Source organism: Globicephala melas, chromosome 17 (genome assembly GCF_963455315.2).
Source record: "Globicephala melas chromosome 17, mGloMel1.2, whole genome shotgun sequence".
Lineage (NCBI taxonomy): Eukaryota > Metazoa > Chordata > Mammalia > Artiodactyla > Delphinidae > Globicephala > Globicephala melas.
This window is the reverse complement of record NC_083330.1, coordinates 3,989,502-4,017,339: the sequence shown is the minus strand read 5'-3', so window position 1 is coordinate 4,017,339 and position 27,838 is coordinate 3,989,502. Positions and strand designations below refer to the sequence as shown.

General features: G+C 45.0%; 1 protein-coding gene across 1 annotated transcript in view; it reads right to left on the bottom strand.

The window, feature by feature from the left end:
* Positions 1 to 16,373, bottom strand: part of XKR4 (XK related 4) — a 322,053-nt gene extending 305,680 nt beyond the window's left edge. Inside the window, exon 1 of the mRNA XM_030859749.2 lies at positions 15,435 to 16,373. Within this exon, the coding sequence (XP_030715609.2) occupies positions 15,435 to 16,249 (815 nt within the window). The 5' untranslated portion in view covers positions 16,250 to 16,373. The remainder of the gene's footprint in view (positions 1 to 15,434) is intronic.
* Between the last annotated feature and the right edge of the window lie 11,465 nt (positions 16,374 to 27,838).

Genomic DNA, 27,838 nt, shown 5'->3' with positions numbered 1-27,838 from the left:
TACAGTTGATTACAGTTATTATACAGTTACAGCTGATTACAGTTGCCAAGCCTTTTCAAAGCAAGTCATATCTACTTTGGGGGGCATCTTTTGGGAGGAATTATTTGATTTTTAGAAATGAATATTTGGAATTGCTTTTTCAAAGACTAGCTGTGTCTGATTCTGAAAATTTTGCATTGTGTGCATTTGAGAATGAATTTTCTAGCACTTGCATATGCTGGACTATATAGAGTTGGTTCTCTGAGATAGGTCTTAGGAGTTGAATTTGAAGTTATGTCAGATGTAAATCCTGCTGGTCTCAGAGAGAGAGATGTGACTGACAGCGGGGCTTGCCTTGAATGGTCGTAGTTGAAGTCATAATTTATGAACATATGTGGGGTAGAACGCTGGCATATGCAAAGCATGACTGCATGCAAAATGAGGATAAAAATACAGGTTGGGCTTCCCTGGCGGCGCAGTGGTTGAGAGTCCGCCTGCCGATGCAGGGGACACGGGTTTGTGCCCCGGTCCGGGAAGATCCCACGTGCCGCGGAGCGGCTGGGCCCGTGAGCCATGGCCGCTGAGCCTGCGCGTCCGGAGCCTGTGCTCCGCAACGGGAGAGGCCGCCACAGTGAGAGGCCCGCGTACCGCAAAAAATAAAAAATAAAAAATAAATAAATAAAATTAAAAAATAAAAATACAGGTTACCTACATAGTATTCACATGGGACTGGAGCCCACTCACTATTCTTTAGTGTCATGCATTTCCCAATGGGAACAACATGTATCTTACCAGTAGGCACCAAATGGAAGTGACACCTTGTGGATAAAACGTTTGAAGTTTGGTGTGAAATACCAATTCCAGGAGTAGTTTATCAGAAAACTAGCCCAGGTCAATAAAACATGCATATTGTTCCCCAAGTGGATATTTAATAAGGTGCATGAAAAGAGTTGATATACTCCTTTTAGATACCAGGTTTCATAGAATTATAAAGCTGGAAGGGACTTTAGAAATGATCTGATGTAACTCCCACCCACTGTTTTGTAGTTGAGGAGTTTCCAGCAAAGTCAGGACTCAAATCTGACCTCCTGTCCTCAGGTGGGGCTCTCCCTTTCCCGGTAGTCAGAGGAAAATCCTATAAACTGGTATTAACTAATTCCCACTGATGTCACAGTACAATAGAACTCACTGCAGTTTTTAGCACAGCTGCCAGCCGGAAAGGTCGGGAAATGCTTCTCCAGGCGATTCTCTTGGATTAATCTTGTAAGATACAGTGGGAAAAGCTTGCAATTCAGAAGCTGAAGTCGAGAATGGGAGTGCAAGCACTTGCTGTTGAGGAGCTGTGCGCCCTTGAGCAAATCTACCTTCTCTGAACCTTAGTGGGTTCATCTTCACATGGGAATGATAAAAATTCCTGCCTTGAGAGGCTGGTGAGAAGATTGGATGGTTTAATAGGAGAGAATGCGCTTGGCAAGCTACAACGGCACTTACAAAGATTTAGTTTTTATTGTCGTCATCATTAAGAATTATTTATTAAACCACCAAAGCAGCACAGCGGGTCACTGGGCCTTAAGCAAGGCAGGAAGCAGGGAAGACCATGGGCTGCACCCACATTAGGGCTTTTATCTCCTAAAGACCCCGTTTTTACCAGCAGGTAATCTTATTTGCAAAATCCATTAAGTCAACCTGCCTCAGCAGTGAAACAACTCAGTGTTCTTTCCTTGGTAACTTCTAGCAAATTCTTATCTTAATATTCTGAAACACTTCACTTTGGATTTATCCTCTTCTCACTCCTCAAGAACTGAGCTCTCACATCATCTAGAGCATCTCTGTCCAATAGAAATACAATGCAAGCCACGTTTGTAATTTTAATTTTCTTGTAGTCACATTTAAAAAGAAAAAAAAAGCAACAGGTGAAATTAATTTTAACAGTATATTTTATTTAACCCAATATATCCAGAATGTTATCAGTTCAGCATATAACCCTTATGAAAGTTATTAATGAGATAGTTCCCATCCCCTTTTTTTTCACACTAAGTCCTCAAAATCCCCTGGGTATTTGACACTGACAGCACACCTCAATCGGGAATAACTAGATTTCAATGGAAATAGCTACAATATCGGAAAGACATGTAGGTCTAGAGCCTGGCAGGGTGACCACACCTAACGATAAAGCAGACTGAGAAAATTTAACTTAGGAACTCTCCATGGAAACACTTCAGAACACTGAACGAAACAATCACGTCCTAGCACATAGATGGGGGAGGGAACCCTAGCAACAGAAATGACAGCCTAGCAACACCAGATGTTGTACGAAAGGGAAATTAGAAAACTATTACTTTGCAAAGAAGCATTTCTGGGAAGGCCATCTTTTTCTATTTTGTTTAACGTGAAATAAGGAAACTGATCGCACAGCTACCCAAATATACATCTTATAAGGCGCCATCCTCATTATCTCTTTATCCCACAACCCAGACACTGACATATTTTGTCATGTTGTTGATGCTATGTTTCTCACTTAGGAAGACGAACAGTAAAGCATGACATCGGGCTGAACTGTCATATTTCCTCCCATGGCATAGCCTGCCTTGTGAGCCTCCTGGGTCACCATAAAGAGCCTGAATTGCACACAGCAGGTTGGTCATCAGAAGTCTTCCCACGTCATCTTATAAAAATACCCTGCCAACTCCTGGACAGGACCTGGTCTCGCAGGCCTGGGTTCCTAGTTCGTCTCCGTTACTCCTCTCTTGGTTCCTCTTTCCCATGAAGATGCAGAAGCTCCTTGGTCCAGCAGACTAAAAGCTAAGGATGAGGGATGCCCAGAACCTGACCTCCCGCTCCACTATCCCTGACACCCAGCGATGGGACATCTTTGCTCACCCTCAAGGCTGCTCCCTTTTCAGAAAAGTATGAATAAGGATGCCACAACCAGCCTAGCTCCGCCTCTCTGAGCAAAGATGACAAATCATTATGTCTTTCTTGGCAAGAGCTGCCATGCCCCTCTTTTTTTTTTTTTTGGTACGCGGGCCTCCCACCGCCGCGGCCTCTCCCACTGCGGAGCACAGGCTCCGGACGCGCAGGCTCAGCGGCCACGGCTCACGGGCCCCGCCGCTCCGCGGCATGTGGGATCTTCCCGGACCGGGGCACGAACCCGTGTCCCCTGCATTGGCAGGCGGACTCTCAACCACTGCGCCACCAGGGAAGCCCCATGTCCCTCTTTTCATTCTCTAACCTAACGGTCTGGTTACTCTGAACCCAACGCTTTCCTAGTGTCCACCTCCGCTGAGAAGGTCTGGTCCCTTTCTCACCACCCCTTGTCCCCTCCATCCCAAGTGACCAGATGGCATAAGGTCTGAGTAGAATATAAAACTGTGAGCAGAGAGCAGTCAACAGTTGTGAACAATAAAAACATAAAACAATGGAGTTTGAATAAAGATTTTACTAGAATCTTTCACTTTGTTTGTCATGCTTTTGCTTACAGTGCTGTCTATGAGGAGGCTCCCGGGTGTGTACGTGTGCGCCTATCACCGGTACGGTTTCCAAGCTGTCGTACTGAGTGCGATAACTAGTGAGAAAGCCAGTTACGGTGTCTGGATCAAGTATATTTTCCATGAATGTCCAGCTCAGATGAGCCTTCCTTGACCATTTCAGCTGAAAGGGGTCCTCCCTCCTCTGTAGCAGAATGGATGCTATTCTGCTTCTCAAACTTAAAAATGCCTACGAATCCCCCGGGGATTTTGTTCAAGTGCAAGTTGTGATTTAGTAGATCGGGGTGAGCCTGAAATTCTGCATTTCTGAGATGCTTCCAAGAGATGCTAAGGCCGCTGGTTGCTGACTCTACCTTGAGTAAGGCAACAGCTCACTCAGTGCCTCATCACAGACAGATTGCAGGGGTATGAAAGCGACTTGCCTCCTTTCCTAGATGGTAAGTCTTTTTTTTTTTAAAAACCATTTATTTTTATTTATTTTTTTATTGAAGTATAGTTGATTTGCAACGTTGTGTTAGTTTCACGTTTAGAGCACAGAAATTCAGTTATACATACATATGTATCTATTTTTTTCAGATTCTCTTCCCTTATAGGTTATTACAGAATATTGAGTAGAGTTCCTAATGCTTTACAGTAGGTCCTTGTTGGTTATCTATTTTATATATAGTGATGTGTATATGTTAATCCCAAACTCCTAATTTTTCCCTCTCCCCCTTCCCCCTCTGGTAACTATAAATTTGTTTTCTTTGTCTGCAGGTCTATTTCTGTTTCGCATATAAATTCATTTGTAACATTTTTTTTAGATTCCACATAAACTTTTTGAGAGCATATTCTTTTTCACATGTTTTCCTTACTATGATTTTAAGCAGATGTTTGTGGAAAACATGACGAAAAGGTTATCACTGGTCACTTATGTCTGTCATTTTATTCTCAGCAACCGATTACAGGGACCACATAGTGATTCGGCCAATGGGCTGCTGATGAATTTGCAGGTGTCCACAGCGGATGAGTGAGAACCTGCCTTCAATCCCAGCTCTCTGCCCTCCCCTCAGCGGGATGAGAACTCAACCTCCAGTTGTAGGCCCTACTCTTGATACCCGACCAGACAGAAGTTATATAACGAGAACATAAATGAAACAAATCTCCCTTCGGCTTCACACTTTGAAGTCCGGGTGTCATGCTTTGCCTGCATGGTGACCTTGATCTCAGATTCTAACCTCCCTTTACTATTATCAAGTTTGTTTCTGGTCCCTGCTTAGAATCCTGGGCTCTTAATATGTTCCCCTTTGTGATGATGTGCCCTGGCCTTGACCCTCTGCCAGCTGACTTGCCCTCTTCTGACCTGTGTGATAATCCGGGACTCGGGTCAAAGTCCCTCAGACTGCAGACCCCACTGGTGCCCTCAGTCTCAACTCGATCCCATAAACGTGACCATCATCACAGCTGGAGCTGCAACTCATCTAAGGGAAACTTAGCCTGGCTGGTGAAGCCTTGCTTTAAACTTTGCTGTGATGCGTTATAGAATGGGGATCAGTACAATTTTCCCACTCCTACGACAAAGGATTAAAAGTTCATCCTCTGAGTATGGAATAAAATTCTCCATCTTCGTTCATTTCTCTCATGGCTATTTTTTTTCTTCCTCCAACTAATCAATTCATGCTCGATCCATAACTCCCACCTCTTCTACCAGCAGATCAGAGAATGGGATGAAATGATAGTTTCCAAAGTATTGATCAGAACTTCAGGTTTCCTCTCCCTTACCCATTTGATTCCAACCTTAATTAATTAATTAATTTATTTATTGACATATAGTTGACTTACAATGTTGTGTTAGTTTCTGCTGGACAGCAAAGTGATTCAGTTCTACATATAAATATAGACATATATTCTTTTTCATATTCTTTTCTATTATGGCTTATTACAGGATATTGAATATAGCTCCCTGTGCTACACAGTAGGACCTTGTTGTTTATCTACTTTATATATAATAATTTGTATCTGCTAATCCCAAACTCCTAATTTATCCTTCCCCAACCTTTCCCCTCAGGGAACCATAAGTTTGTTTTCTATGTCTGTGAGTCTGTTTCTGTTTTGTAAATAAATTCATTTGTATCATATTTTAGATTCCACATATGATATAGATAGATATTAGTATATCCTTAAGTAATTGTAATGATTGTTCACTTTTTAGAAGCAGGAACACAACTAATATTTATGCTTTCATTGGGACTGTGTTATATGACCTGTTCCCATCTAGAACTCAGTTTTTCAAACCCGACCATCACCAACCGATTCAGGAAAAATCCCACAGGATATCTGTGACTGCCACTCTTAATAGCAGTGCATCCCCTAGAGATATGAAACCCTATGGGACATCCTTCCTAATTTATAACAACAGACCCAAGTACTAAAAATCACTTTGGAGAGTTTTCTAGAATTGACCTACATTTTAAAAAATGATTGTTATTAATTTTACTTTGGTAAAACAGCAAATTAATTAATCAGCTGAAAACTCTTATCAAGACAAAAGAAGGCTTTACAAATCCTTTCCCCTCTTTCCTGAAGGATCATTTCTTCATTGTTACTGTCACACTGATGCAGTGATTATGCCATGAACTAATGAAGGAAACGATGAGGGACTGTTCTGTAACTGTTACTGCTACAATGGCTAGCTTTGTGTTGAGTATTGACTCTCTGCTACTGAGAAAAGACCTGGAAAATAGAGAATTGAGCCCCAGACTGATATCTTTATTCATAATTATTATCTAGGCTGCAGAAAGAGGAATCAGACTACTATTTACATGAATGAAATCTCCTAGGCTGGGGGTTCAGAAAGGTGACTTTTTCCTTCTTAAATAATGTACTTCTTTGTTGTACAGTAGAAACTAACACAGCGTTGTGGAGCAACTATACTCTCATAAAAATTAATTTTAAAAAATTTTTGATTAAGAGGGTAGGTCTCATGTTAAGTGTTATTACCACAACAAAATTTTTTTAAAGAATGAATTAAAAAAAAAACATCATATTATACACTTTAAAAAAATGTACTTGATGGGAAGCCAAATCCAAGTCAGCTCAAGTCTTTTTAGACTCATTTCACTGCAGATCCTCCTTTTTTCTATATGTGCCTGATTTTGACTGACTAATCCTCACCCACCCCACACACTGCCCACTGCTCTGTTTGTGTAGAAGGATTCCCCTGCCAGGAAAACAGTGCAAGTACATAAAGTAAGCAAAAGAAGTAGAACTGATTCAAACAGCCTACTTATGAATCATGAAAGGGGGAAAACAGTTTGACATACTTCAGACAATTTTTAAATAAATGTTTTAAAAAAATTTTTTTAATGTAAAAAACTGAAATGTTGTCGTGAGGTTGAAAATTGTGCAGTGTCACAACAGATCTCTAACATCCTGAAGATCCAGGCACTCCCCAACTGGGAAAGGTTAAGGGGTTGAGCTCTTCTGGCAGAATGTAACACAGCCCTGTTCCTCAACAAGTGCAGACCTGGATACAGTATCTTTGTATAGTGTTTAATTCAATTTCCAGCATATTAAATCAGTGACAGTGTAACCCAGGACAAGCTTTTAATTTAGAAGCAAATCTAGCTCTGACAACAGCCTTCTCCTTGACCTAATGGATAGTTCTTTTTAGGCCTGTGAAGCATTGTTCCTATTTGTTAATCCTAGCACTCCAGCTGTGCATACCTCCTCCCATGAAAGGCGGAAGGCAATGGTGGCTTCCCAAGTCTATAGGGTACATCTCTTAAAATTAGTGATATGGAACACTTTGAACATCAACTTCAAATACTTAGATATGGGTTTTAATGAAAATGGTTTAATTTGATTATAACTAAAATTTGGAAATGATACAAAATAAGCTGCATTATACAAATAAGCTTAAGGTTCTCTCTCCACATATAATACCGATTCCTGGGTTTCGGACACTAATATTGTCAACTCTGGAAACCCCCCGTAGATCCCCTTTGACTGACTTACACAATGCGGTAGCCACGGCCTTAGAAGAACAGACTTTCTGGTGCATATACTCTGGGGACTGGACAAGCAAAGAAGAATCAGAATTTTAAGCCTGGAAAGAACCTTGGACACTATTTTTGACTAATCACATCATACAGGTAGAAAACTAAGACCCAGAAGGAGGAAACCAAAAGAAGACCTAAACTTGGGGGGCCACTGGCAGGTGCTGTCACATGTAAACCCAGGACAGTAGGTGACTGCCGGGGGTCTGAGCCCCCAAGTGGCCAAATCATCTGATCCCCTTTTAGTCCAGTTCCCCAAAAGGCAGCTGCCCCTCTAAATAAGATCCATCGTTGATACACTAACTGTGACCCTCTGCCCTCATCTCAGGGTTAGAAAAGATCTACCGTTGTCCTACAGGCCACCTCTTGCCTCTAGAGGATTTCTGGACTGATCCATTTCCATTTTAACCCATCTTTATTATCCCTCACCATCAGTAATTGTATGAGTTCTGTACATACACTAGACATGGAAGTAATGTTCTATGGTGATAACAATTATGGTGATGATGGTCGTGGTCATCATAATAGCAGAAGCTACAGCTTTTCTTTGAGTAGACAAGTAGGGGCACCAAAATTCCCCCAAATCATTCTGTATCAGGTGTATTCTCAGAAGGTCAAGAGTACGTAAGAATTAAGTGAAAACTATCTATCCCAAAGCTTCCCCAGTCTCACCTTTCTATCAGCAAGAACAGGTAAGTGAAGATGAGCGTCTAGCTGCATCTTTCTCAGAGGATAACTAGTATTTTGTGAAATGCAGCCCCACTTTCCTAGCACTAGTAACCTACAAAAGAGCTGCGTGATTTGCTGTATCCTTTCTAGATAACACGGCGCCTTCTCTGATTCACTGCGCCGTTAGCAGCTCAAGAAGCAACCAGGCAGCAAGTGCAGCTACACTCATGCAAAGAAGAAATAATAACCCCTGGGCTTCATTCACAGATCAGCAAATATTCACTGAACACGTATGCCTACACATGTAAGATCCACAACTGCTAGAGTGACCTCCTGAGGATCTGCCCATGGTCCTTCATCCCGACCGGCCATGCCAACAGCTCCCAAGGACACCATCATACAGCTGGAAGGAAGTCACATGGTGTGGTAGTCAGAATTACGCATGTCATTCAAGAGAATACGTCCTGTTGAGAATTACTGAATGTTTTTCCCATGAAATCCATCAACATATTCCAACTATTTTCCAAGATTATACCTGAGACGCGTGACCAACACCACACTGCACCTCCTATTTGACAATACGTCAGAGTAATAAATCTGACCCCAATACCTAGTCTTGCTTCCATAAGCTTAGAACGTGTGCTATTCAAATTCTAAAACAAGTCAGGGAAACGTGCGAATCAGATTGGCCCAGGATTCCATATAAAGGGGAATCATTCTAGTATTTATCTGTTACTCAGTGACTGGTGCTATTTAAACTCATTGGTAGACTGTTCCATTCAAACTGTAAAAATATAGAACATATTGAACAGAAGTCATGGACTTGGATGTTCAAACATTAAGGACCTTTTTTGTAAGTGACTGAGCAAAGACCTTCCCAGTTACTGACCCAAGGATTGTGGACGCTCTTCAAAAACGATAGCATCCATTTGCATAGATGCTACTTTCAATTGCTCTGAGAGTAGCCTGCAATTTCATGGGGTATAATAAGTATAACATTTTTTTTTCCCTTATAAGTGTATAGTTCAAGTGAATGGAAAAATGACAACTTCTGCATTTATGACAAAGACACTGAAATAGTTACATTTACCACACAGATTTATGCATAAATTATTCCAGCTCATACAGAAACCCAAGTAAATGGACAGAGGACTGTCTGATGGTGTGTGGATTTATATCTGTGAGCGAACTCAGAGATTTAAACACCAAGCCCCGCACTCAAGGCTGTGGTGTGAATTTGTGATTCTCCAGGGAAGATACTGGGTCCATAACCAATGAACAGATTTCAAAGTGACGCAGCTGCAGTAATTCAAGCAAACTCCTACTTCTTTCATGCCAAAAAAGCAAAGGTTAGCCCATTACGTTTGGAGCAGCATGTAATGATAGAAATTGTCATAAAATCTCAGAGCTGGAAGATGATCTAGTCCAACCCTCTGTATAATGTATCTTTTACCGTAGTTCTGCCTACAGTTTTCCAAACTATGCTTAGACACTCCAATGATGAGGAACTCGTTACTCCTAAGGAATCTTAGCTGAACTTGGGATCCCTTATGACTACTTAAAAATGTTTTCCTTACATTAATTCAAAATCTCTTCCTGTAGATCCTATCCATTTCGTCCCAGAGGGTTGACGCAAAAGTTTCTTCCACATTGGAATCCTTCAGTACCAGAGAGCTCTCAAGTTTTCAGGTTTCTCTTCTACCAAATCATCCTCAGTTACATCAACAATCTCCCATGTTCCTTTTTCTCCCTCCCACCTCAGTACTGAATACTAGCCTAGAATCTGCGCAGAACTACGTGACCTAAAGAGAAAAACATTTAAAATTCTGTCTCAATTTCCACATAGGCAAAATGTGTCACCTCAAAGATGAGTCTGAGGGTCACCTAAGAAAGAAAACTTGGAAACCCTCTGAAAATTGAAGTGTTACACAAACACAAGGAACAATTTTCTAAGGATTTCAATAAGGTGAAGCCCACCATATCCTAAGGAAAATCTCTTCAAAAAGTAACGCAAAATAAACTTTTGCCAATAATTTACTTTGGTATAAATACAATAAATTTCAACCAATCTGTTTACAACTCTCCCACAAGGCTGGGCCTATTTATATGCTCCAATTACATCCACACTCGATGCGTTTAAAATCAATGGACTTTTATGAATGAAAGGGACATGATCGAGTTAGAGAGGGATTGATACATTTCCTCTGAATCTTTCAACGTTTTGCCACTCCTTTGAATAAAACAAGATTTTCACACTTTTGTCAACAATCCTCACCCTTATAATCCTTCAATGGTTTCTCAGTGCCTCAGAATAAAATCTAAATTCCTTTCATCGTCCAGCCCAACTAATTCTCCATCTTCACCTCTAGCTACTGTCTCTCAATCGCTCTCTCTGTTCGAAGGGCACGTTTAACCTGCCTTATTCTTTCTTGCCTCTCTGCCCTTTTGCACAGTCATATCCAAGCCCTCACTGCCAACCTCCGCTTTATTTCAGTAGCAGACCTGCCCACCATCACAACCTCTGCTCAAACATATCCTCTCCAGAGTCTTACCTGAACCACTAAGGTGGCTTGAGTTTCCTGTTTCTATCAGAGTGCTTATTTCCCAGTACTGAAATTGTGGGTTTACTGTTCCATCCTCCTCATTAGACAGTAGATTCCTTGAAAGAAGATGTGTACTTTATTCATCTTGGGGCGATTCGTAACTAGCATAGTGCCTTGAGTAGAGCAGGTACTCAATACAGATGAATAGATAAATTAATAAGCAGCAGAGGGAACACAGATACACGGGAAATGACCATGCAATAAACTCAGGAAAGGGCACCAATCGTGCTTGACGTATATCAGAATTCAGAACTAACTCAGAATCAATAAGGTACTTTTTCAACACTCGCAGCTGTACCCAGTATGCTATCTTCCTACCCATTCCTTACCTCTAGAATTTTTTATCATTTGCAAAGCACTTTCTGCTTATTCACATACATTATGCCACTTAGTCGTTAATGCCACTACAACAACCTCAGTGCGTCCAAGTGGTGTAGGAAGAAGAACACTGGTCAGGTGATCTGAGCTCCAGCCTCCGTTCTGCCACTGAACCACTGGTGTGTATTAGAGAAACATCCTAACTTGTCTAAACTCAGCTCTCTCTCGAACTCTGCCAACCTTAGTGAAGGGAAGTTGTCATTTTTATACGTTGTTGTCCTTATTATCCAAATTGGCATCTGGAGGTAGCTAATGGAGCCAGAAAAAATAGACTTTAGGGTAAGACAGGCCTGGCTTTGACTTCTGAGCTACATCACATAATAGTTGGGTAACCTTGTGCCAGTTACTTAATCCCTCTGAGTTTAAGCAATCTTGAGTAATCTTTGAGTAATCTCTCTGCCAGCCTTCTCATATACAGAAGTACTAATGCTTAGACGAGAGAGGAGTATAAAAATATTTGTAGATGTTTAACGTACCACATAAAATTCTTCTTATTATGATTCTTGTTTGGGCAGGTTGAAGAATGGCATAGAACAATGTTTCTCAAAGTGCTTTGTGTGACCCATGATTACAAGAGGATTTAATAGCTGTGCCTTTAAAAACTTACTGACAACTGCACAACAGCTTAGTAAGTAAAGGCTCTGAGAAGTCCTGCTGTGGAGAGATCTGCCTAATTCTGCTTAACCCGTCATTTTCCCAAGTACCTGAATACGGGACACATGTTAATAGCTCGTGGGGGATCAAGCATGAGAAACACAAGAAAGCTGTTCTTCCACCAGGTGACTCTCAAAATAAGATATTCAGAAACAAAACCAAAAATGGTAAAAATATTCCCCATTCTACCATCCACGGAGTTATCAGTTACCATGTGCCTATTTGCTAAAAAACAACTAAGTAGGTACGTACCTACACACGTACATGTGTAGGAGAAATTCAGGTCAAATTTGAAGAGTAAGTCATAAACTCTGAAGGAAGAAGACGTCCAGATGTAATTGATCATGGGTATTATGAAGACTAAAAGCTGATCTGATTGCGTGTTTCTGATTCCCACTGGCTGAACTGAGCTCTTAGTAACTTCTGGAATCACATGATGTGAACAGGAAAGAAAAAGTACTTCCTCATTCATTCACAGACACAGTTCCTTTAAAGTCACAATTGCTCTTTTCACATGGTAGCAAAAATTCACTTTATTATTTCAAACGGCTCTTTCCCAGTATCAACTCCTGCGACTTTAAAAGCTGCCATTAATTTTTCCATTAGTAAACATTAATTAAAATGAATATGTACCATTGCTTTCAGCAGTTGCATCTGTAATAAATGTATGAATACAGGCAAATCTTGTCCAAAATGTTTCAAACAGCTATTTCTGAGCAAGCAAACACTTTGATGGTATTTCAAAGGATTTTATCTACAGAGAGCTTTTAGAATCTGACCCTTACCTAAAATAACTTGAATTCCATGGAAATACAATGAACAGTTACCAACCTAGCTAAAATCTATTTTATTGATCTTAGAAAGTAGCATGTTAAAACATGAGTAATGAACTCTGAGCTTTGAACCATTGATACCTTGGTCTTTCTGCAACCTTTGTGTACAATGCATTGAAAAGAAAAGCTTGAAAAACCAGAGGGGTGCTCCTAATTAAGGAATCACAGTGGTCAAAGATAATGGTCTAATATAATAATCTGAGATGAACTGCATTTCACCAGTTTATTATCAAAGACGCACCCATCCCCCCAAGTTCCATTCAAATCTTCTACGCTCAGAGAAACTGAAACAATTCGGAATGCATCTGAGTGTTACATTCCATGAACTCTCTGACCCCATTTCAATTTCCTTACATTAGGGTAAAGTTTTTGGTTTTTTTTTTTTGCTTTGTTTTTAACATTATAAGGAGAAAATGAGGCTGAGTCTTAGATCATGCTTCCACCAAGTTACCCCACCATCCTCCAAATATCTTAGCCAGAATCCAAGAACAGTAAGATTAGATAATTCAGATATACATTATTAAATACATTATTCTGAATATGTAAACAAATATTTAAAAAAATATGTGTATATATATCCAAAAAAATACTATCTCCTCCCAAATGACCATGTGTTAGCAGAAAAAACTTTGAAGCCTTTAAGGAAAATATTGTAGAAATGCTTGACAAAAAGGAGCCATGTGTGACCATAGTTTCTCCAAGGGTTGGGCTGGTGAATGCATTTGTCTGGCAGCCTGTGGTTTTCCTTCTGCACCAAACCTTACCCATCCCTGCCCCCCACCCCTCCATAGCTTTGCTGTGTGGCCAAATGACCCAGTGGCTATGGTCTCGCTGAGATGTATTCAGGCCCTTTTCTTTTCCTAATTATTTCTCACTTTCCACATTTTATGTCCTGAGATATTAAACATCATTTTTCAATTGGGAAAATGTTTGGTCTAGAAGGTCTAATAAACACAACTAGAATTTGATATTCAATTTTTCATACAGTATAAATCGGTAAGAAACATAGATAGTTCTTCAGCTAATAGAACTGAGAAGTGTTTGCATGATTTACATAAATCTAGACATTTTAAAGGTAAAAGTGAGTGATTTCCAAATCCTGCCTGAAGTTTGCAGAAGTTAACAAATGGAGTGTTAAGCTTCATTTACCACATTATCAGATTAAAATTGCTAATCATATGAATCTCACCCCGTAAATAATTTCAGTAATTAAATCAAGCCTTTGAGTTCATCACACTCGAAAAGCACCAAGCTGCAAGCCTTTGCAGTAGTCAACCATGGGAAATAGAGCTATCACACTTAACTGACATTTCAAAACGTCCTTTAAGTCCAAAGCATGGAAGCTTCCAACATCAGTTGGTCGCACTGCGTATCATATAGCACTTTACCAGAAAGTATCTGCTTGGAAAAAAAAGTTTCTCAGTTTGAAAAGTCACTGTCTGTGGCAATGCTCACCCTGCTTTACAAAGCAACCGTCCCGGAAAAGACTGAAAAATAATCACACTTGCTCTTCTCAATGAAAACACTACACTTCACCGTAAAAGACGATTTTAGCTCCGTTCCACAAATTCTCTGAGTTGTAGCAGAGTTAATGACTCATAATCGTTTTGGTTTTTTAATCACAAAAATAACTACAAATAAAATTGAAAAGGACACTGGCATAGCAGAGTGTAGTCCCATATCAGTGCACTTGTGAGGAAGTTTCCTCATTTTACTTATACTTACTAAGTTATTTTAAACACCCCCCCCAAAAAAAAGAAAAACCCAAAAAGCATAACTCTGGGATGTTAGCATTTAAATGCTTCAACACCAAGAATTCTTGTAGCTGTAAAATATCATTCAAAAAGCTATCAAAAGCATATAAAACCTGGAGAAACGCATTCCTGAGCCTGCCACTTCGTTATCTTCCTAAATCCAGGCTGTGACGGTTCCAGAGATGATTCCCTCTGCCCAAAGGAACCATATTCCAGTTTGTACTCCAGTTTGTAAGTGGAAGTGATATCTGTGTAAACACTTGGTAGATCAGGTGACAAGCAGCAGAGAAAGTCAATGAAGATGCCAAGTGTGGTCAAAGTTTACAAGATGCACCACCCTTTTCCAAGGGTTCTTAGCTATCCCAGAAATCAGCTGAGGTGACACTGCAGGATAATCAGAAAGGGCACCACTAGAGTAAGTCTGGGTTCCATAAAGTGTACTTACTGGTATTTGGAGATGGATATAAAAATAGATATAGATATACACAGTCCCCCCAAAAAACAAGTGTGTCCCTACTAAGCTCTTTACTTGAAGCACAGTACTTCTCTAGCCGTGAGAATTAAAATGTGGGTACTTTTGAACAGCAATAGCTCCATCTAACTAGAATTAGCAATTTTTCTCAGGGAACAAAAGAAGCCATCCAAACTGCAACACACACCTCAAATTCAACATAATTAAAAAGGAGTTTTAGAAGATGTGATAGGAATCCTCTCCTACTCACAGAAACAGGATCACTAAAAATGGGGGGGGGAGCGGGAAGGGGGGTGTAGCACATAGAGAAGCTGGTCGAACGGAGTGGGAAGACAAGGGCTGAGCGCTCAAAGACACTTTGCTGCCTTTCCCTTGCCCCTCACTTCTCTCCCACCCTAGGTTGTGATCACAAATTTAAAACCAAACCAAACCAAACCAAAACCCGGAAGGAGTGTGACTAGGGTTACTACCACGGCAACCCTCAACGATTTTCTTGTGCAAGAGTAAAGCAGTGGGGACGCAGGAGCGGCAGCAAATCTCCCTCTTCCCCCACCCCCGATACGGTACCTCCAGATCTGCCCGAGCTGCAGGACGTGGATGAGCGACTGCAGGAGCCAGAGGCAGAAGGAGCAGGACGCAGACCTGCGCTGGCCGCTGGACCGCGTGGCCCCGCTGCTGTTGCCGGCGATGCTGCTCTTGCTGGCGTTGGACGCTTGCCTCTGCGGCGTGGAAGGGCGAGCCTCGCCTTCCGCGGCTGCAGAGCCGCTGCCGGCCGCCGTCTTACAGTCGGCTCCGGGCTGCGGGCAGCTGGCGGCGGCGGCGGCGGCGGCGGCGGCGGCGCTGTCCTCGGTGCTGAAGTCGTGCGCAAACCAGCGGAAGCTGAACACTTGCACGGAGAGCGAGCCGAGCACCACGAAGAAGAGCGTGAGCCCGAACCACCAGCGCTGCCCGCGCAAGTAGTAGTCCACGGCGAGCCAAATGTCCGTGCCCACGTCCGCGAAGTACACGGCAACGGCGACCAGGATCCAGAGGCAGTCCCACAGCGAGTAGCGCCGCTGCTCCGTGCCCAGGCGCAGGCACAGCGCCGCGGAGCCCGCCCCGCCGCCGCCGCCGCCGCCGCCCGGGCCGCTCGAGCCCCCGGAGCCGCCGCTCCCGGCGCAGCAGCAGTAGCAACGGCAGCAGCAGCGGCAGCGCGAGCAGCCGCCGCCGCCGTCCGGGCAGCAGCCGCCGCCTGCCGCCTCCTCGTCCTCGGCTCCCGACCCCGACGGCAAGCCCGGAGCCAGTCCCTGCACCGAGCCCGAGTGGTCCGAGTTCTGCAGCGGGGTGAACGCCACGTCGCTGCTCTTCTTCATTTTCAGTCTCCCGTCTGACTTAGCGGCCATGATGCCTCCCAAGCGAAGAAGAGCCTTCCTTTATGTGACACCTTTCCCCGCTGTCTCCTCCTCCCGCCGCCGCCTCGCCTCGCCCCGGCTTCCCTCCCTGGCGGCGCGGCTCCCCTGCCGCTGTCCCTGCGCCCGCTCCTGCGCCGGCTCGCCCGCCGCCCGCCGCCCGCCGGGCTGGGCGCTGGGCCGGGCTAGCGGCGCGCCCGGAGCCGGCAGGAGCGCCGCCTGGCTGCCTGCGCGGAGCCAAGCTGCTCGCGGCGCCCGGCGCGCGCCCCTGCCCGCCGCCCGCGCTCCTCGCCGTCCCGGCCCCGCGGCTGCCGCCCGAGCCGCCGCCGCCGCCAGCAGCAGGAGCAGCAGCGGCCGCCGCGGCGCCCCTCGGACCTGCACATCCCTCTCCTCCCCGCGCGCGCGCTCCCTCCTCCCGCTGCCTCTCCTCCACCAGCTGACTCCGAGGGAGAGGATGACCTCATCGCTTCTCTTCCAGCTGCCGCCGCTCCCACCCCAGCTCGGGAGGGGCGAGGGAGGCGGAGGGCCCCGGAGGAGGGGCCGGGACCGGGACGCGCGGCCGAGAGGACTCGGGGAGACGGCCCAGGGCCCCGGCCCACGGGGTTTCGGGGACCGCTGGGTGGACTTGACCGGCCCTGGGGGAGGGGCGCGAGGGGGCAGAGGGGAGGGGGCGCGCGTCCAGCCAGCGCGGAGGTCGAAGGAGGCTGGGGGACCGGCGGGTGTGGCAGCGGCGAGGGCTGGGGAGGCGCAGGGCTCTTTGTGCTCCGTTCCGAGCGGCGGGGACCGGGAGGAGGGCTGGGTGTGCAGCTGCGGCCGGCGAGGGTCGGGAGGCTGGGTTTAACTCGGACGCCGGGGCCCCGAAGGCCGGCAGCGGCAGTGGGTGTGCCTGGCCTGGGAGAGCTGGGGACGGAGAGGGCGGCAGGGCCCGCGAGGGCGCGGAGCGCGTAGCCGGGCGGCGGAGGATGGGCGGGCCCGCAGGGAGCCCCGAGCTCGCGCCCTCGGGGGAGGAAGCGCGCTGCCCGAAGGCTCCGGCTTCTCGCGTAGGCCGGGCGCCCGGGCGCGGGGAGGTGAGGAGGCGGCTCGGCCGCTCTCCGCTGCCCAGGCCCGCGCCGCGGGGCCGGTCCCCCGACGCGCTCTCCGCGGCCAGGAACCGGCCAAGCCCGGAGGAGCGGCGGCGGTGCGGGCCGCTTCCTCCCGCAGGTGGAAAGCGCAGCACCCCCGGCGGCGGCTCTGGGCACCGCGGGCGGCGGGGCGGGGCCGGCAGCGGCGGGCCTCGGTGCCCTGGCCCCCGGGCCGGGAGTGGCGGAGCCCGGAGAGGACGCCGCCTCCCGGGCTCCAGACGAGAACTACCTGCTCTTAAAGCTGTAGGAGTTGCAGATTTGTGGAGTCCCGCAACTGCAGAAAGGACTCGAATAAATTAAACCTGTGATCGGAGTAGTTCACCGAATCAGATATAAAGAGAATATGAAACATTTTGCGGATTGAAAAGGTTCTTGAAAACCCCATAGGTATTGGATCCTCTTTTTTTTTTTTTGGATAAGAAAACTTTGATTTGTCTCACTTACCTTTCACAAATGTAAGAGACAAGGAGTGTAATTCTTAAATTGTACTGTGACTCACATGTTTTAAGCCCAGAGGGAAGTGAGGCAGCACGTGTTACACTGCCTCGAGGAGCACCAGTGCGGTCTTCTATATCTGGAGGCAAACCCTAACGCCCTCCCGCTTACTTGTAGACAGCAGGCTCAGTTAGAACCAGTATGCGTGTCATTCTTAATTAGAAGCATCATGAAGCGGAAGTGCACACATTTTTCTGCATGTAGGAATAGCCGCCCCGGACGTCTTGTGCTACAGCTCACCCAGTGTTTCAGCACCAACCTAATCAAAGTGGAATTTGCCCACCCCTGTCCTGTATTCTTACAGACTGGTGCCCTGGGCCCAGCCAGGCAGGAGGGGTGTTGGGCCACAGAGCCCATAACCGTTACCTGGTATGTACAAACCCACGTACTTCTAGCGCAAGGCATGGCCAAGTGGTGAATGAGGGTCAGTGCGAGGCCACTGGAGCCAGTTAGACTGCCAAGCAAAAGGTGTATTTTAAATCTAGCTTTAAAATTGGACCCTCTTACTCAATATTCTGTAGTGGCCTATATGGGAAAAGAATCTAAAAAAGAGTGGATATATGTATATGTATAACTGATTCACTTCTCTGTACACCTGAAACCGCACAACATTGTAAATTGACTCTACTCCAAAAAATATGTATATATATTGGACCGTCTTGAAGTAGGACCATCCTTTTCTGGGAAAACACCCCAGTTCTTTTTCCCCAAAGTCCAAATCTAAGATTGCATCTCCAGGGCACTACAGCTGATCGTACTTTGTGCCAAACCACTGGGGAGAGGAATGATCTCTTAGGTAACTGGGTCCTAAGAGATAGGGTGTATTCTAGGTCAAGTGCAATGCCTTACATTGACATGAAAAGGCTGCAGAGGATCTGAGGTTCTGGAGGCCTGGAGCTGCCTGAAGTTTCCCTTTGAGCAGGGATGTTTCTTACTCAATTGTATCCTCTGCATCTAGCCCAGTGCCTGCACAGACTATTTGCTCAATAGATATTAGTTGAATGGATGCATGGATGTATAGCGAGAACATTCCACAACAGAAAGAACGCTACATTCTGTACTAATGTTCCCATGGAAACAGGAATTATGAGACTTATCCTGTTAGGTTCTAAAAAAGAAATAACTAGTAATACTCTCCTTATTAGTATATTTATTCAAAACCGTTTAGACTTTTTTTTTTTTTAAGTTTCTGTCTGAACCATCTCCTGAAGGTGGTGGAAGTTAGTGGGAAGCGTACCTGAGTAGGAGGTCAGAGGAGACGGATTCACATCCAGGCCCTGCTACTTATTGGTCCCATGCTCTGGACAAATTGCTTAATAAACAGGATTAATGTGAGGATTGGATGAGATAATGCATATTAGTGCACTTCGTATACAATAGTGTTCTTAAGAGTTTCTAATCCCCTAAGTCTGTTACTCACATCTCGGGATGCAGGTTTTAAGATTACCTGCTCTATCATAACCACTGCCTCTGTCAAGGCAGACGGACGTATTGGCTAAAAGCTCAGAGTTTAGACTCAGACAGAGGTGTGCTTGGGCATAGTTTCCAACCCCCATGGCCCTCATGTTCATCATTTGGAAAAGAGGAATGATAACAGTCTCTAGCATCCAGTATTCTTGCCAGGAATAAATAAAATGATGTGTGTAAACTGTTGGACACCGCGTCCTGCACACTCGATACACAACTTTCTGTTCATATTGTTCATGTTTCTTCCACCCCTTCATGTTTTCTGGTTTAACTTTAAAACTTTATGTTTAGCTAGTCAACTCTCCCTAAAATAAGATTTCCTCAGAGCACAGTTGTTGGACCCCCTGCCTCAGAATCAGATGGTTTTTAATACCATTCCTGGCCTGTCAGTACTGTGATCGCCTTTCCTTCAGTGATCTTGTCTTCCATCCTGTCAAAGAGATCCTTTCCCATTGTCGTAACTTAAACCATGTCATCACTCAACAGCTTCATAATCTCAAGCTCAAGCATCCCGCTCCCGGACTAATCTCTCAAAAGTGGTCAGCTCAGTCCCTCAGGGTCCCTTGGACTCGATTCTTCCAGGCTTTCACGTCCCTTAACCCCTTCACACCCTGACCTTTCTCCTGGCCCAGCTTGAATCCCATGGTCAAGCCCCGTCAGCACTCCCTGGAACACATCCTCATTTCTGTTGTCCCTCTTACTTGACCAAACACCAACGCTGCTTCAACCCTTCCCTCCACCGACTTCAGGCCCGAGCCTGTGCAACTGGCTGTGTCTGGAGAAAGGGCAGCCATGCTGACTGGCTCCCTTGGATGCGTGACCACAGACCCGAAGGGGAGCCTGGGCCTGCTCAGCGGTCCCACCACGTCCTCCCAGTCCATTTGCTGTCCTGCTCTTTTACATTATTATTTCTTTTCTTCTTTTCCCTTCTCAAACTTTTAACACCTCCTTCTGCTTCCTTGCTTTCAGCTGATGACTCGGCTTCCCATCTCACTGAGAAAAATGAAGCAACCACAAGAGAACAGAGCCCACACACGAAGCTCTCAGCACCTCCCCTGCCCACCGACCAGCATCTGTACACATGTGCCCCTCTTCGCCAACGGGACCCCTCCACTTGATTACCAGCTCCCATCCCCTCACTGCTCAGGAGCACAATTCCATGACCATCAATTTCCCCTCTCTGCTGGATTACCCTCAGCCCGTACACATTAAAAATCCAACCATGGGCTTCCCTGGTGGCGCAGTGGTTGAGAGTCCGCCTGCCGATGCAGGGGACACGGGTTCGTGCCCCGGGCCGGGAAGATCCCACATGCCGCGGAGCGGCTGGGCCCGTGAGCCATGGCCGCTGAGTCTGCGTGTCCGGAGCCTGTGCTCCGCAACGGGAGAGGCCACGACAGTGAGAGGCCCGCTTACCGCAAAAAAGAAAACGAAAAACCAACCTAACCAAAAAACTAAAACTGAACCAAAAAAAACTTCCTTTTGATTCCAATTCCCTTTTTAGCTACCACTGCATTTCTCTGAAACCTTTTACAACTAACTTCTTCTAGAGTTGCCTAACCTGGCTTTCTTCAATTCCCGTTCACCTGTCCTCTTGAACGCACTTGACTAAACCAACAAGCACTCCACTAAAACTGCTCTCACCAAGTCCGAGGCCATCTCCTTCCACTTTACTAAACATCTCAGCCCTCATCTTATGTGAACCCTTCAGCAGCATTTGACCTAGTTGATCACTCCCTGCTCATTGAAATATGTCCTTCACTTGGCTTTCACTATACCACACACTCCTGTTTTTTTCTCTCTCTCAAAGCCTGCTTCTTGGCTAATTCTGGGCTTTGCTAATTCTTTCTCATTTCCTCTGTCTTTAAATAGGCTCAGTTCTCAAATCTTCCTCTATGTACCCTTGCTCTCTTGATAATTTCATGAAATCTTATGTTTTAAAATGCCGCCCATATGCTGACGGCTCCCATATTTATTTCTCCAGCCTGGATATGTCCCCTTAACTTGCGGAATACACCCAACTGCTTTCTCAACATCTGTACTTGGATGCCTAAGAGACATCTCAAATTTAGGTAGTCTGAACCTGAACTTCAGCTCTTCCCCCCAAATCTGTTCCTCTTTTCTCTTTTCAGTTAATGACAACTCTGTCCTTTTAGTTTCTCAAGACAAGATGACGGAGTCATCCTTGACCACGGCTTTCTCTTAGACTCCATATCTAATCTGCCAATGAATACTTTTGGCTCTACCTTCAGAATCTATTTTTATTTGATCAGTTCTTACCGTCTTCTCTGATGCCACTCTGATTTGATTCCCAATTATCTGCCACCTGGAGTTTTTGCCACCTTACTGGTCTTCCTGTTTTTACCCTTCCACTTCTACAGTCAACACAGAGGTCAGAAAGCTCCTTTTAAAAAGCAAGCCAGGGCTTCCCTGGTGGCGCAGTGGTTGGGAGTCCGCCTGCCGATGCAGGGGACGCGGGTCTGTGCCCCGGTCCGGGAGGATCTCACATGCCGCGGAGCGGCTGGGCCCGTGAGCCATGCCGCTGAGCCTGCGCGTCCGGAGCCCGTGCTCCACAACGGGAGAGGCCGCAACAGTGAGAGGCCCGCGTACAGCTAAAAAAAAAAGAAAGCCAGATTACACTGCTCGTCTACTCACGTCAGAATTGGCTACGTATTTGGGGGGCCCACTGCAAAATGATGTTGCAGGACCGCAGCTGCGGGCAGGGCGTCAGTCTCCCTTTCCACGGGCTTCTGCCCCCGCCCAGAGCAGACAAGCAGTTCCCAAGAGATCGCAGCCCTCTTACTCCGTGGATCCTGGGCGTGGGGGGCCCCGATGAACGCACCTGCTGCCTAAGGATGGGGGAGGCATGGCCTCACCTCACCCTGAAGTGCCACGGGGCACACCCCTGACCCCTACACTCCCCACTTCTAAGCCCAGGTGTCTGGGGATAGAGGACAACAGTGATAATGGGACAGGGGTGAGGGCACGGAGGGGAGGTCAGGCAGGGCTGGAGCATGAGGAGGTGTTGGGTGGGGAGTTGAGAAGCGTCCTAGGGAGGCGGGACCACTTGTGAGCTGAGGCTGCAAGGCCCTGGCACATGTTCATGGTCCCGTCAGACTTCGTCCATGAAACACAGAGTTGGTTTGTTTTTTTTTTAGATTAATTTTCACTGGAGTAGAGTTGATTTACAATGTTGTGTTAGTTTCTGTGTACAGTAAAGTGAATCAGTTATACATATACTGTATCCACTTTTTAGATTCTTTTCCCATATAGGTCATTACAGAGTATTGAGTAGAGTTCCCTGTGCTCTACGGTAGGTCCTTATTAGTTATCTAGTTTATACAGAGTAGTGTGTTTTTTCTCCCAAACCATAAAGACTCTTGAAGCATTTAAAATACAAGAGAAACACGACTCGTTTTCCATTTTAGAGTGACCACTCTGGTAGCAGAGTGGAGAAGTAAGGGACCTCGTGCAAGACCCTTGGTGGTTTGTGGTGGCCCACCAGCTCTCTGCGTCCACTCTGTGCCCAGAGCCGGATGCCGTGTCTGACACATTAGCAGGCATTTGATAAATATTCTGGAACAGGTTTTCCAGACAAACAGTCTATGCCTCTTCTGATGACATTAGAACTACAACCGTGGCTTTCAAAAGGCCAGAGCTGCAAAACCATAGAGACTTCTAAAATGCTAAAAGAATCAACAAAAAATGGGCTTTTAAACAAAATTTAGAGCAGAGCTAAGGAATGTAAATATTAGAAGGCAGTTGGAGAAAGAGCAGATGAGTGCTGAGGGATACAATTACCAAAAATGGTGAGAGGAATTTAGAGGGTTGAATTGCCTAAATATTTTAATTTCCAAATTGGCATGGCAACCCGAGCTGCGTAAAAGAAATAGAATGGGATGCAATTTAGGGTCTGGAATGAAGTGTCTCCAAAGCTGGGAACACGAGCTTAGATTTGATGCAGAAAGAAAGAGGGGGCCCTGGGTTTCTTTCTGTATCTTATAATAGCCTCTGACTGGGATGTGTGTTTTGTTTCTGAAGTATGTTAGTAGTCATTTAGGTCTTAAAACGCATTTTCGCATAAGCACAAAATGGTCAATGGTGATTAAGTCCCCAAGCCAGCCAATAAAAACCTATTTAACCCTGACGTAGCTGAAATGTACATCAGCAATAAAAAAGCAGAAAATACATCATTTCCATACTAGCACTTAGACAAAACTTTCAAAATACTATACTATTGAATAAGAAAGAGTTTTATTTGTCTTAGACACTGGTGCTTGAGAGGAAAATAGGAGAATTTGGAAGTAGAGGAGCCCCTTCAGAAGAAGGAGCTAAACTCCTCCCCTCACCCTTCTCCCTGAATATAACTGGCACTTGGTGACTTGCTGTCAAATAATAGAGAGCAGGAAGAGAAGGGGAGTAATGTCGTAGTGGAGAAGTCTGGCAACATCCTGTTGGCCAGGTGATCTCGGTCAACGTCAGCTGAGATAAGTCATGGCCACCGCAGAGACTCCTGATAAGATGAGAGGAGGACACTTCTTCTCTGCCGTCTTCTCCCCCCAAACCTACAAGGTTTCCTATATGGAAAACATCGGGCAAACTTCAATTGAGAGGCATTCTACAAAATACCTGACCAGTTCTCTCCTAAACCATCAAGGTCATCAAAAACAAGAAAAGTGAAAAACTGCACAGCCAAGAGGCGCCTAAGGAGACGTGATGACTAAATGTGATGTAGAAAACTATTACATATAGAATGGACAAACAAGGTCCTGCTGCATAGCACAGGGAGTTACATGCGATATCCTGTGATAAACCGTGATGGAAGACAATATGAAAAAGAATGTGTGTATAACTGAGTCACTTTGCTGTACACCAGAAGCTGATACAACATTGTAAATCAACTATACTTCAATTAAAAAAATAAAATTATGTTTCCCATAAAAATAAATAAATGTGATGTGGAATCCTGGATGGGATCCTGGAATAGACGTTAGGGATACACCAGTGTCATTAGAATAAAATCCAGGGTTTGGTTAATAGTAATGAATCAATGATAGTTTTTTAGTTGCAACAAATGTAAACACACTAATGTAAGATGTTAAGAAGAAGGAAAAACAGTGTCTCACCTCTGTACGTATAGGAGCTCTCAGTGCCATCTTTGTAACTTTTCTGTGAATTTGAAACTATTCTAAAATTAAGTTTATTGAAAAACATCAGTACTTTGAAAAGGTTACGAAAATGGGTAAAGTTAAAGGCAAGAATGGTCAATAAAAAGAGAAAACAAAAAAGTACCGATATCAGGTGTGAAAGAGGGAACATCACTTCAAAGTCTAGACGTTAAAAGGATAATAAGACGTGTAACTACCATATGGCCTAGCAATTGTAGTCCTGGGCATTTATCCCAGAGAAGTGAAAATTTATGTTCACACAAAAAGGAATCTTCCTGGAAGCTTTATTCATAATAGCCCCAAAATGGAAACAATCCAGACATCTTTCAATGGGTAAATGGCTAAACAAATCAGGGCATATCCACATCATGGAATACCACTCAGCAGTTAAAAGACACAAACTGGTAATATGGGCAACAACTTGGGTAAATCTCCAGAGAATTATGTTGAGTGAAAAAAGCCAGTCCCAAGAGAATGCATGCTACGGGATTCCCTTTATATAACATTCTTCAAAAGACAAAATTTAGAAATGGAGGCTAGAAGAGTGGTTGCCAGGGGTTAAGGATGGAGGCGATGGCTATAAAAAGAGCCTCTGGGGATGGAACTGTTCTGTATCTTGACCAAGGTGGTGGCTACACGAACCTACACAGGCGATAAACCACCCAGAACTGGACACGTGCACACGGATAGTAAGGGGTGATACGAACAACTTTAGGTCAATAAATTTAACAACTTGGAAGAACAAATGAGAGCTTTATAAAGATATTGAAGGAGGCCCTCCCACTTTCAAGCACATTAGAAGCTGATGGCAAGGGTTCTTTACTCTAAATTTATCTCAAGACTTAGAGTCTTCCTTCTCTTTGATGCAGATACATCACTAGCATTTTTAACTTCAGGGTTTGGGGGATGTAGAGGGTAATAAAGACAATTCGAGTGAGACAAGGGAGAGGAAATAAGGAAGAAGGGAGGCACACGTTTTGTGAGAGATCAGTTGGAATTTGGAAGAGGATTGCAAGGAGAAATAGAAAGAACAAAAATGTCCTAATAACGAGATGAACTTGCAAGATTGCACAAAATGGGGGAGTTCCCCGGTGGCCTAGTCGTTAGGATTCCAGGCTTTCACTGCTGTGGCCTGGGTTCAATCCCTGGTCAGGGAACTGAGGTCCCACAAGCTGCACGGTGTGTCCCTTCCCCACCAAAAAACAAAATGATTGCACGAAATGAGGCGAAAAGGAGTGAGTCAGTACATCACGGCACAGCCGGTCCAGGATGAGCTTGGGGGCAGAGGATGAGCCAGACATGACGTAACCTCAGGCAAAGGCTTCACCTCTGTGCTCCTGGATGGACGCTCCTTTGCAAGATGAGAGAATGGTACCAGTCAGGAGCCCATTATTCCAGTGTGCACATGTGCCCGGAGGGCAGACGAAGGATGGACCATGGCAGGAGACAATGGCGGGGAACAGAGCCAAGCACAGGTTGCCAGGTGACTGATCCCACCTGAGGGGAAGCCCGATGGGAAGGCTGGGAGGCTGGGGCCGAAGGAGCAGTGGTGAGCACCACGCCACCTCTGTGGGCAGGATCCACCATAAGCCATGCCTTTAGAGACACTTTTTCCCCCCGTATTGTAGTGGCTTGAATAGTGTCCCCTCAAAATTCACATCCACTTGGAACCTCAGAATATGACCTTATTTGGAAATAGGGTCTTTGTAGATGCAGTTAAGATTGGGATGAAATCATCCTGGAGGAGGGTGGGCCCTCAATCCAATGTGAGTATCCCTATAAGAGACAGAAAAGGAGGCACAGAGACGCAGAGGAAAAGGTAATGTGAAGGCAAAAGCAGAGGTTCGAGTAACGTGGCCACAAGCCAACAATCACCAGGAACCACCAGAAGCTGGAAGAGGCAAGAAAAGGAGCTCCGCTAAGTCTTCTGGGGGGGGGCAGAGCCCTGCCAGCACCTTGATTTCAGACTTCTGTCCTCCAGAACTATAAGAGAGTTAGTTTTCTATTATTTTAATCCACCCAGTTTGTGGTAAATTGTTACAGAAGCTCTAGAAAAGCAATACGCACATCTACCAGAAATACACAAGGAGGAGGTCATAACGATGTAATTATATGACTACCTGCCCATTTGAGCTCTTGTGGATTTGTTTCCATTCCACCATTTTGGTGATGTGTCAGAAACTGGGATCCTCTTTTTACCTCTTGTATTTATTGCCCCACACCATTGTCTCTCTGATGAACTTTTGACCAGACATGTTTTGACATGTTTGCAAAGGAAAGGGAAAGCCAAGCTGGAAAAAGAAGGAAGAAATACAGTAAAGATCAAAAGAAAACTATTACTTTAATAGAAGGAGGGAGTGGGTGTGTGTATGCATGGGTATGTTGCACTCTGATATCACTGTACCCAAATCGTAGGTCATACAAACAAATTGGAAATAAATTGACTTCCTTGTTACACAGGTTTATAGATGAAAGATACACTTTCAGAGCCAACCATATTAGTAATATAGTATCTTTATTTCATCTAGTAATAAACCTTTCCAATCTGTTTTCCAGATCTTTTAATGTTAGGAAAATTTTTATCAATTTTTATATGAAATAATTCCTACTTATGTTTTATAGAAATGGTAAGAAGTCACATTCTGTTCTTTTAAAATTTATTTATTTAATTTATTTATTTTTGGCTGCACTGGGTCTTCGTTGCTGCACACACACAGGCTTTCTCTAGTTGCGGCAAGCAGAGGCTACCCTTCGTGGTGGTGCACAGGCTTCTCATTGCGGTGGCTTCTCTTGTTGCGGAGCACGGGCTTTAGGCACGCGGCTTCAGTAGTTGTGGCACGTGGGCTGAGTAGTTGTGGCTCGCGGGCTCTAGAGCTCAGGCTCAGTAGTTGTGGCGCACGGGCTTAGTTGCTCCGCGGCATGTGGGATCTTCCCAGACCAGGGCTCGAACTCGTGTCTCCTGCATCGGCAGGCAGACTCTCAATCACTGCACCACCAGGGAAGCCCAGTTTCATTTCTTTTTATGGCTGAGTAATATTCCATTGTATATATGTGCCACATCTTCTTTATCCATTCATCTGTCGATGGACACTTAGGTTGCTTCCATGTCCTGGCTATTGTAAATAGAACTTCAAAGAACACTGTGGTACATGACTCCAAAAATGTAATTTTGATGAAGAAGCGACATCAATGGTTTTTTAAAAGGATACTGATTTTGAAATACGCCAGTAGGTTGACTCTAACTCTCATTTATGATTAAACAAAAACACGGATCAGTTGAATGCAAATTCAACAAGATAATCTCCTTAAAACTCTTTTTCCTGCTTTTTGAGTCT